This window comes from Histomonas meleagridis (genome assembly GCF_020186115.1).
Source record: "Histomonas meleagridis strain 2922-C6/04-10x chromosome Unknown contig_63, whole genome shotgun sequence".
In the NCBI taxonomy this organism is placed as follows: Eukaryota; Parabasalia; order Tritrichomonadida; family Dientamoebidae; genus Histomonas; species Histomonas meleagridis.
This window is the reverse complement of record NW_027150905.1, coordinates 145005-156528: the sequence shown is the minus strand read 5'-3', so window position 1 is coordinate 156528 and position 11524 is coordinate 145005. Positions and strand designations below refer to the sequence as shown.

The 11524-nt window shown below is 28.4% G+C and overlaps 5 protein-coding genes across 5 annotated transcripts; 2 read left to right on the top strand and 3 right to left on the bottom strand.

Annotated features, from left to right (window-relative positions):
• Positions 1-1051: 1051 nt before the first annotated feature.
• GO595_008268 (leucine-rich repeat protein) lies at positions 1052-3052 on the bottom strand (the record flags this gene model as incomplete). Its single annotated transcript, XM_067921823.1, has 1 exon — positions 1052-3052. One exon carries the CDS (start codon positions 3050-3052, stop codon positions 1052-1054), a length of 2001 nt encoding a protein of 666 aa, XP_067771609.1.
• A 420-nt stretch (positions 3053-3472) lies between these two features.
• Positions 3473-3856, bottom strand: GO595_008267 (40S ribosomal protein S17-B; the record flags this gene model as incomplete). The annotated part of the gene is made up of 1 exon (XM_067921822.1): positions 3473-3856. One exon carries the CDS (start codon positions 3854-3856, stop codon positions 3473-3475), a length of 384 nt encoding a protein of 127 aa, XP_067771608.1.
• A 121-nt stretch (positions 3857-3977) lies between these two features.
• GO595_008266 (uncharacterized protein) lies at positions 3978-5177 on the top strand (the record flags this gene model as incomplete). The annotated part of the gene is made up of 1 exon (XM_067921821.1): positions 3978-5177. The coding sequence occupies one exon, from the start codon at positions 3978-3980 to the stop codon at positions 5175-5177; it is 1200 nt and encodes a 399-aa protein (XP_067771607.1).
• Positions 5178-8003: 2826 nt separating this feature from the next.
• On the bottom strand, positions 8004-8501 carry GO595_008265 (transposable element tc3 transposase; the record flags this gene model as incomplete). Its single annotated transcript, XM_067921820.1, has 1 exon — positions 8004-8501. One exon carries the CDS (start codon positions 8499-8501, stop codon positions 8004-8006), a length of 498 nt encoding a protein of 165 aa, XP_067771606.1.
• Positions 8502-9143: 642 nt separating this feature from the next.
• On the top strand, positions 9144-10358 carry GO595_008264 (uncharacterized protein; the record flags this gene model as incomplete). Its single annotated transcript, XM_067921819.1, has 1 exon — positions 9144-10358. The coding sequence occupies one exon, from the start codon at positions 9144-9146 to the stop codon at positions 10356-10358; it is 1215 nt and encodes a 404-aa protein (XP_067771605.1).
• Between the last annotated feature and the right edge of the window lie 1166 nt (positions 10359-11524).

The following is an 11524-nucleotide window of genomic DNA, read 5'->3' as shown; positions in this document are numbered from 1 at the left end:
TAACGTACAATTCCCGACCGTTTATTTATCGGAGCATGTTCCAAAAAACGTATTCAAGTTTGGGTCACCCCGGATGCACTTTTGTCAAAACCTCCGTGTCTCCAGGTGGGGTTACATTGTTTGCGTTCACACACATTCTAATTTATTCTAGTGAACCAAATACTTAAATGATTATTTCACTCAAAGTAATATCTCAACATTTGTTAGACTTTCATATGAGTTTTTAGTCATGTTTACAAAGAAATTCTTTCCTTGTAATGGAATTTTATCACCACATATTATATCAGTTTCTAATGATGAAGGCATTGGTCAAACAAATTGGGGTATTATCCATAAGTTTAAGAATGGGCATAAGTTTTCCAAAATTTTGGTCTCAGCCTTGAATTGTGATGAACATTTATTAGTATTGCTGAAAGCGGTTGTGCATATTGTTGTGACACTGTAAGTGGAATTACCAATGCAACATCTTTTATGGGTTATACTTGGATCATATCAAATCCTGTGTATACTAATTTTTCTTCAAAAATAGAACATAAATACATTTCCCAAAAATTAATTAATAAACAAATATATGCAATTAAAAAACACAACTATATTAATGTTATATACATAAATATTTTATAATATCTTAATATAATTAAAAAGAAAAATCGATACGCGCATGTCCTTACACCTACATTTAAATTTCTTGCCCAAATGGATAATCTCTTTTGCAAGAAGAAACACTAAGTTTTACATCAGCTTTTCCACCATAATGCCCACAAGTGAAACAATAGAAAGGACTTTCACTAAATCAGAGCTAATCATCATTATATGTTTCGCTGTAACATTAGATTTGATTATGGTCGATAATATCATCATAATCTTTCACAAACAAAAGAGTTCACTCCATATTGAGGAGGCAATTGGCGACGCGTCGTTTACAATAAAAGAACAGAAAGAACTCATGAAGCCGTACACGAGCTGGTGCAGAACGAATTACTTCTTTAATTAAATAATTTTTTCCGCTTTCCTTCACATTTTATTTATTTTTCACATTTTTATTTATTAATTACTTTGACACTGCCGAAATGAGCACTTCGTCGGACATAAATTGATTGCTCTTTTTCCTCTTAAGTGCCCAAACAGTTATTCCAATAATTATTGCAACTAACGCGACGACTCCAATTGTAATTCCAACAATCATTCCAATGTTACTGCCGCCACTATTGCCGTCGATTTTTTCATCTTTTGGACATCCGTCCAAAATGACACCTTTTGCTTCTACAAAATCTGGAAATTCGCCTTCGAAATCATATGGCAACATAATTGATACTGTTGCCAAACCGTAAAATATATTATCTGAACAATTTGTTGGTGGACGATGACCGTGATAATAAATACATTTTAAGTTTTTACATTGATAAAATGAAAGCGTATTAAATGTTTGGACATTTTCTTCGATAAATACACTGACTATGTTGTCACAGCCAGAAAACGCATAACTACCAATGGCTGTGAGGTTTAATGGGGTTTCATATGTTGAATCTGTTTTTCCAGATGGATAAATAATAATCGATTGAAGCTTTCCTTGGTCATCTTTACTGTAAAGGATTCCCTTGTTGTCATAGTTGGTGTAATATTTGTTTTCATTCGAAATGGTGACAGATTTGATCTTGGTGCATTTTGAAAATGGATTATTTCCAATCTTCTTAATAAAATTGGGTAATACAATTTCGCTGGGTAATAAAATACAGCCTTCAAATGCTTGATCAAGAATCTCTTCAAGACCATCATTAAGTTGAATCGTTGCAAGTTCCTCACAGGAACTAAACGATGTTGGACCAATGGTTTTAACTGTGTTTGGTAATGTTATGCTACTTAATGCTGTCTTAGAAAATGAACTTTCGCCAATGCTAACTAAAGTGTTACTAAAAGTAACGGTCTCCAATTTGTTGCACGTTGAAAAAGTGAAGGATTCAATACTTTTGACTGTGTTCGGGATTTTGACACTTTTTAGTGAGCTACAAGCATAAAAAGCTGAAGATTGGATTTCTTCAAGGCCTTCATTTAGGACAAGTGACTGTATATTGACACAGAAAGAAAAGGCTTCAGAACAAATTTTCGTAACTGTACTTGGAATTTCAATCTTGGTAAAACTTGTACTCATAAAAGCTCCATAACCAATTATTCGGACATTCTTTGGGAAGGTTATGGACTCTAAGTAAAGGCAATTTGAAAAAGCTCTCGTTGGAATTTCTTCAATTGAATCTGATAGAATTGCAGATTCTATCTTGCAATTTTCGAAAATACCTTCTCCAATACGTTGAACTGAGTTAGGAATTGTAATAGTTTTAAGTGACTGACATTGAATAAAAGCATGATTACCAATATATTTGAGATTTTCAGAAAAGGTAATTGTTCTTAAACTTGAACAGAAACCAAGTGCATAGTTGTAAATATTCTCAAGGTTTTGATTCATGGTGATTGTTTTTAAGCTACAAAAGGCAAATGAATAATTATATATTGAAGTCACAGTGGCAGGAAATTCAAATGCTTCATTCACAATACCTTGAGGATAACATATAATTGAAGTAATGTCATGATTATATAGAATTCCATCATCATTAAAATTAGCATAATTTTGATTTTCCTTATCTACTTTGATTTCACAAAGCAATGAACATCCAGTAAAGACACATTCTCCAATTGAAGTAACAGATTTAGGAATTGTGACTAATTGCAAAAAAGAACATGAGAAAAATGCCATGTAACCAATAGCCTCCACACTATCTCCAATTGTGAGGGTGTCTAAACTGGTACAGCCATAAAACGCTTCAGATTCAATAGTAGTAATCGTATCACCAATAATCGCTGTTTCAAGTTTGGACCATTTGTTGAAAGCTGATTTTGGGATTGTGGTAACATCATTATAAAATTTTAATGCTTTTGTTTTAGATTTGTAATCTTTATACGTTCCTGACTCAAATTCACTATTACTGACAATTAAAGTGGCATTTGCTTCTATGAATATTTGATATGCGTGAATCCCGAAAAGAATCAAAAAAAGCATGCTTTCTTGTGTTTTGTGACTTGACTTTTTTTAAAGGCCCATTGAAATATTTCTTAAAATTTGTGAACATAGCTGTTCAATAAAAACGATCGATTCTGACTTCACCTTTCCCCACTTTTCGATTGAATTCATATGAACTTTTTGTATGATTGAACAACAGAGCACCCCAAAACTTTCACCTAATGAAACTTTTTGAAGATATCAATAAATACTTTATATTAGCTTAGATCAATAATATAATGAAAGAATGCTTATTTCGTAGGTTCAAAATGAAAATAAGTGAATAAAACTAATTGTTACTTATGAGGAACTATATTCATTAGAACACTTTGATTGATACCAACATATTTCGTACATAAGCGCACAAGAGATTTATGATTTTTCTTTGTTTTTTTTTTAAGATGAAATTATTAATGTGATTTATTTACGGCGGCGTGTATTGTCCCTAACAGCAACACCTTCCATTTCACCAAGACCAATTGCAGCAAGCATAGCTTTGGTGTCGGCATCAATACTAATATTCGGTTGATCGAGTTGTGAAATCTTTGGCATCCAGTTATCACGTTTTTCACGTTCTTCTTCTTGAAGCTTAAAGGAAATACCACGAACAGGACCACGTTCAAGGCGGCGCATTAAATGTGTAACATAACCAGCAATCTTATTTCTCATTCTCTTTGATGGGATTGTAGCAACTTCATCACAAACACGTTTGTTATCTTGAAAATCAAAACTGAGTTGACCGTAGAAACGTTCAATTATAAGACGTGAAGCTCTTTTTGTAGTCTTTGTTCTAATGCGACCCATTTCGGAAAGGCCAAACAAAGATAGTCAAATTCCATCACATGATAAAAAGTGACATCAACGGAATAAACGGTTCCTGTTATTTTAACGTTCGTTTTAGGTGCGACTTCCTTTCTTCACTCGAATGGAAGCTCTGCATCAGCTATGTAATAAGCTCTCGGAATTGTTCCAACATATCATTGAGAATAAAGATAATCCGAATACACAAGTACTTGAAGAACTAGTAAAAACAAGTCAAGTTTTTGCAACGATTTTAAGGAAAAAACCAGAACTTTCTGAAGATGAATACGTAGTAGAAATATTGGAAATTTATTCAGGTGTTTATGAAAATGATTGTCCAAATATTTACAAAGCTTGCTCAGATGTTGTTAAATCATGCTTAAACTCATTATCTGGTGATAAACTCAATAAGATGTGGAATACTTCAAATGAAACAAGCTTATGTTATTATATATCAGTTGTAACAGCAATTGAAAATGTTCCATTTTGTCAAAAATTCCTTTTTTGGATCGAAAATCCACAAATTGATATTCTCTGGTTTAAGAGGTTTGTAGGGATTTTAAAGAAGCAATCAGTTGATATTTTTGAAACAAAGTTAATTAATGAATTTCCAAAATATCTTGTAGATCGTAATCCTCTTAAGTCCACACTTTGTTATCTATTTTTAAATTCATTTTCCAAAATCAATTCAAGCATTGCTTTATCAATCACTTCAGCATGGCTTTCTGTAGAACAAAAAACTCAACATGCAGCAAACCATTGTCGCCTAATTCTCAAAAACGCCCCTAAAAGCGTAATTAATCTCATTTCAACCTTAACATTCGACTTCCCAATCATTTTGCCCATCATCCCTCCAACCGCCGATGGCTTTCAAATGCTTTCAAATACGACGGTTCACCGCATCAAAACGTTTGATGCACAAAATCTTCCCCAATTTCTCGAGTTGTGCGACACGAAAGTACGCGAAATTGTTAAGAAAGATCACATTGACATACCACCAGAACTCCGCATATATGATGCTGCATTTTCTAATGATCTCAAAACTAAAGAAATCGAATCTTTATTTAACTCAATCGATAGTACTGACTTTTATACTTCTGCATTACTTTTCGCTCGATATACGCCGATTTCAAATGCGGCAAAACATATGAATCATGAAGTTGTTCAATCAATAAGGAAAATGATCGAAACGCCGCCTTCGCTAACAGCAGCATATGTTCCAAGTTCAGAAATCGATCAATCACTCATAGATTCGATTCATGAAATGATCGAACATAATCAAATTAATGATTTGTTGAAAGTAATTCCGAATCGAATCATTTGACATTGTTTTTATTTCTGTAAATCCTGAAACATCAGATAAAAAATATTTCGAATTATACAATTTGTGACATATTTGTGTTAGGTTAGCCTAATAATGTTATTCATAATGTAATGTATAATGTTATTCATTAATCTCATTCATAGATAACAATAAATGATCAATAATCAATGATAAATATAATATTTATTATTAAATGTTGATGAATGATTTAATTAATACAGCTGTATGTAAATAACCAAAAATTGAATGAAAATAAATTTGACACAACACTTGATTTGAATTATTTGTGCCCTAATTATTTTTTTGAACCTATAGGGGGTCCTGGTGTGATGAGCACCAAATTAAATTTACTTTTTCTCTACATATATATTAGTAAAAACATTTCAAACTCATAAAACATATCTATTATGATATAGAGATTATTTTGAGCATTGGTTTTTTTAAAAAATTAGAAATCAAATAATTATTCCTTTTTTTTTGAAAAATTTGGTTTTTAGATATTTTTCGGTGAATATATATTTTTTAATTAAAGTCTGATAATTTGTATATAATTTAATTTTTTTTTATTAAGTATTCATTTGAAAATGCAGATATTTACTTTTATTAAGTGAGACATTTACTTTCGTGAAGCTAGATATTCTTTTACGAGAGCATTCGTAAACTTCTCAATTTTGGATATCCAAAAGTAAATATTTATTTTTGTAAAGCCAAACAAAGAGCAAACAGCTGTAATAAAATAATAAATGTTCAAAACGTATTATGATAAATAATAATGAAAGAATAGAACAATTAATAATGAATGAATGTATTTATTAGTATGTATTATTTATAATAATCATTTAAATTTTTAATGCAATCAAATTGAAACTTCAAAATATGATTTAATAAAATTATTGAAATTATTAATCTATTTTTTTTTTATGGAGATATTTTGAGTCAAATATCGTATGTCATATTTTTTGGAATGTGTTGTTTTTCTCACTTGGGAATTGAATGTAACCAATTTATTTGAAAAAAATTATCATTTCTTCCCATGGATACAAGATATTTTAATCAAAAAATAAAAAAAAATAAATAATAATAATAATAATAATAATAATAATAATAATAATAATAATAATAATAATAATAATAATAATAATAATAATAATAATAATAATAATAATAATAATAATAATAATAATAATAATAATAATAATAATAATAATAATAATAATAATAATAATAATAATAATAATAATAATAATATATAATAATAATAATAATAATAATAATAATAATAATAATAATAATAATATATATATATATATATATAATAATAATAATAATAATAATAATAATAATAATAATAATAATAATAATAATAATAATAATAATAATAATAATAATAATAATAATAATAATAATAATAATAATAATAATAATAATAATAATAATAATAATAATAATAATAATATATAATAATAATAATAATAATAATAATAATAATAATAATAATAATAATAATAATAATAATAATAATAATAATAATAATAATAATAATAATAATATATATATAATAATAATAATAATAATAATAATAATACAATAATAATAACACACACACACACACACACACACACACACATACATAATAATAATAATAATAATAATAATAATAATAATAATAATAATAATAATAATAATACATAATAATAATAATAATAATAATAATAATAATAATAATAATAATAATAATAATAATAATAATAATAATAATAATAATAATAATAATAATAATAATAATAATAATAATAATAATAATAATAATAAATATTATAGATAAATGTATAAGAATGTGTAGATTTGATTAATGCTATTGTAATTTTAAAATAAAAATATTCTTTTTAAATGATCTCATATCATATTAGAATAAATTTTTTGAAGATTTAATATCGAATTATTTTATTATTACTCAATATAAGCGAGAATATATATTAATTTTATTGAGAATATTGAGTTTGATTTTTTAAGTTTAAATAATTGGAATTTTTTAGAGTTATATCAAGGTTCATTCAAAGTCGTATGCGTATATGAATAGTTCTTTACGAAAAGCGCGTATAAAAGTGCGTATGCATTCCACAGTCCCCTGAAATGAGTTGGAAAGAAGAAAAATGTTTTATTAAGAACTTATGAGGATTTTTGATAGTCAATTTTCAGTCGAATGTCCAAGAATTCCGGATCACATAATTGGGAATATCCTCCCATGCGTCTAATAGGATTATTGTAGTGACTTTTTTTTAAATTGCCAAAGATGCTGTCTAACGGTTCCCACCTGGATATTTCTTTTTGTAGAATAACTTTGAATATCATCATCTCTGTGTAATGATTGAAGATCCCATAACAAATAAGCATATCTTTCATCAATTTAAATATTGTTTTGACAAAACCCCAGTTGCCCAACCTGCTTCTAAATGCATTATAAGTAAATTTCCTTTTGCAATATATTTTATTTGATATTTTCGATATTTTTCTTCATAGCAATTTGTTTTTCCAGTTGCTATTATTATTGAACATTTTTCTCCTTCTCCTTGTTGGGACCTTGAGTAAATTTAAGATGTTCTCCAATTTTTCTTTCTTATCACCACCAAGTCTATCATAATTATTATGTCGTACGGGCAGAGTAACCGGAAAATTCACATGTGTCAGGGCAACCTTGATTGGAAGGTTTATTATAGTGGACTCAAAGTTCGTTGATAAAATTTCGATGAAATTAAGAAAAAATTATCGTTTATATATTTAAATTTTTCAAAAAAATTTATCAACCGACTTTGAGAAAACCGTTTATTAAAGGTGAAGAATCGTGTTCCCTTGATTAGCTACGCAAGCTTGCAGCTCAGCTGGCATCGAAAGTACCAATCTATTAATTGTCTCCAGCGATAGGTTATTCCATACATCAATGATTACGTTTTTGAGTTCATCAATCGATCTTATAATTTTTGCTTCCAATCTTCTCTTCATGATTGCCCAGACAACCTCTATGATATTTAAATCAGGAGAGTATGGGGGCCAATCATCAATGAACAGAACATCTAAGTAATCCAGAGATTGGATTACATCATTTGCAATATGTGGTCTAGCGTTGTCCTGTTGTAGCACCCACTGTTCATGCCCATAAACATTATCTGCATCCGTAAGAAGACCACTCCCTATGATAATTTGTTCAAAGTATATATCTGAACTGACAGGACCTTCAATAAAGACCAGTTTTGATTTAAAATTCAAACCAATGGCACCCCTAATCATTACCTTTTTTGGGTGTGCTACTTTTTCTGCACATACCATTGGAGAATAGTCATCTACATGCCGCCATAACCATCTACGGTTTCGATCTAATTCAAACCAACTTTCATCAGAAAACACTACGTTATGAAAAGTTGTTCCGTTCTAAATATGAAATTGACACCAATTAACCCTTGTAATTTTGACATGATCGTTTGACTTGACTACAGATCTAGGTGGCGCATATTTTATTCTAAGTTTTTTTCTAGCTGAACCAACAGTATTAGCTGAACAGTGTTTGATGTCAGGAAAAGTTTCAACCAATTAATCAGCAAGTAGTTTATTTGTAATATAATGATTATTTAATGTTTGGACCTCAATAAATATTTCATGGTGCTTTTTGATGATTGGTTCTGGTCCAGATTTTGCAATATAAGGAGGAGGATGTTGGATGAAATTTAAAGCTGTTTTCACAGTATTATATGTACATCCTACATATGAGACAGTTTTATAAATTTTGCCACTAAACTGTTCAATGCATAGTTTTCTTAAAAAATTATAGCGATCTTGAATCTGCATAGACATGATAGCCTTGTACATTTATTGATTGAAAAATTGAACTGTTAACCGATTTTGAGCTCACTATAAATAAGAGTAGATAAAAATGCCAGAAAGGTTTTTCATGGCATTCATTTCATTTTCATAATGAAACAAGGGTGTAACTCTCAGCCGACCTATAATTCAATCACAACTTCTATTGTATGTGAAAATAAAACTACAGATTTTGTTCATGACCCGAGACTTTTCAAACAAGCATTAGCACCATCGAAAGGAAAGCGTGTAATTTTTGTTACATTATGTGGTTCTTTCCAAACAGGTAAATCATCAACTATTAAAAAGTTAACAGGTGACAGAAGTAATTCAATTCAAATTGGTGATGGAATACGTGAAACCACACGCGGTGCATTTGCTCATGGACCATATTCATATAAGGGTATGCGAACGCGATATGGAATTGATGTCATGAGTGAAGATTTAGATACATATTTTGTAGATACTGAAGGGTGCAATGGCTTTTTAACAGGTGGTAATAATGCAGAAGCGAATACATTTCTTTTAAGTCAACTTATTGCACCTTATGCAGCACTTTCTAATGTACTTATTTCAATACTCAAAACATCAATGACGAGTCAAGAAGTGGACGCATTAAATACGATGTTTGGTATTATTGAAAGTATTCGACAAGGCACAGGAAGAGATGTCACTCGTTTAATGGGCGTTTTTACAAATGTTGCTGGATATGATCCACATAATAATTTCGATAAAGCACAAGAGAAAATATCAAAGATAATGCGCGCAAAATTTCAGAAAATAGATCTTCATGAAATCATTCCACTTCCTCAATTTAATATAAATAATGACATCTTTCATCAATCAAAACAATTTGATGATGCTTTTGATATCTTCGCACAACATTTAATTCAACAAATTGATGAATCCCTTCAAACATCTATTCTTGATGCTGATTCAGCCTGCGAAATATTTAATGCATTAATTAAACGAACATCGAAAGAAGATCTTACAGAAGTCGTACGAAATGCATTTAAAGGAAAGAAATCATCAGAAACAAATTATTCGAAACAAGTTCAAGATATAATCGATAACAAGGTGAAATACATCCAAAGTTTAATTGATGATTGTAAGTTGTGTTTACTCACTAATTCAAGTATTACTGTTCCATTTATTGATATGAACTCAATTACAAATGACGCTGTTCAAGAACTTCGTTCAATTACCACAGAACATGTCGAAATCACCAAATTTGCTGAAGAATTTCAAAGAAGAATTTCACCAAAATATCGCGAACTTAGCGAACACATGATGAAAATTCAAAAGAAAATTAAAGAATTTTATGAATAAAAGTTATAGCAAAATGAAACATCTTTTTTAATACGAAATCAATTTCTAAATAAATAAATTATTTGTTTAAAACCAAAATTATAAAAATTCAAATGTGAATGAAAAGGTTTAATGATTGGAAAGTAGACACTAAGATGTAAATAATTTTTTAATTCCAGTAATTATCTTTGAATTTGATATCAAACTAACTATTTTATCAAATATATCTCCGATTACTGAACCATTTTGTTTGTTTATTTCAGCTATATGTTTAGCTTCGTTTCTTAACGCAACAATTTTGCTATCGATTATTTCATCCTAGAATTTTAATATCATATTCTTGTAATTACTGGGCAATTTCCTCAAAATATCTTCACATTTATAGCTGCACTTATTTTTAAATTGTCTTTCATCACTATTCGAGAAAATATTTGCATAATTTTTATCCTTTTTATGACCCAATTCTTGTACATAATCTTTTGTTGAATCAATAATTATTAACTCAATATTTTCTTCAATTTCATTAATTAATTTGTTTTGTGTATCAGTAATAGCAATCTTTATTTGACTTAAATTGTTATCAATCGAATTATCTCTAACAATTTTCAATTTATTAACATAATGAACATTTACGTTTTTGATAATCTCATCACATTTATTGATACATTCATTTTTGAAATCATTTTCATCATCCTTATCAACAAATTCGCTTAAATTTCTTTTTGTAATTTCGGCTAAAAGATTATCTTTAATTCTTTTAATTGTTAAAATTATTTCATTTTCTTTTTCATCAGCTGCTTTAATTATATTTTCATTTGCAATTTCCATAATTTTTTCATTCACTTCATTAACTTTATTTATGCTATAATCTTTAATGAATTTTTCTATTTCATTTTTCATATTTTGATCATGAATATCAGATAATCTAATTTCATGTATACATAAATGTTTAATGTACTCAAGGAAATTATTAGTTCCATCATTAGTATACATATTTAAAGCTTGTTTATGATTCATATTATAGAAATTAATGTTTTTGATGTTAATAATATTATTATTAGCTTGTATATATTGCATTTGATAATTTATTTCTAGATCTATAATTTCTTCAGCTTCAAGTTTTTTAGAATTAATTTTGTTTTCCAAATTACTTTGAGCAACACATTCAGAAATTTCTTGTAAATTTT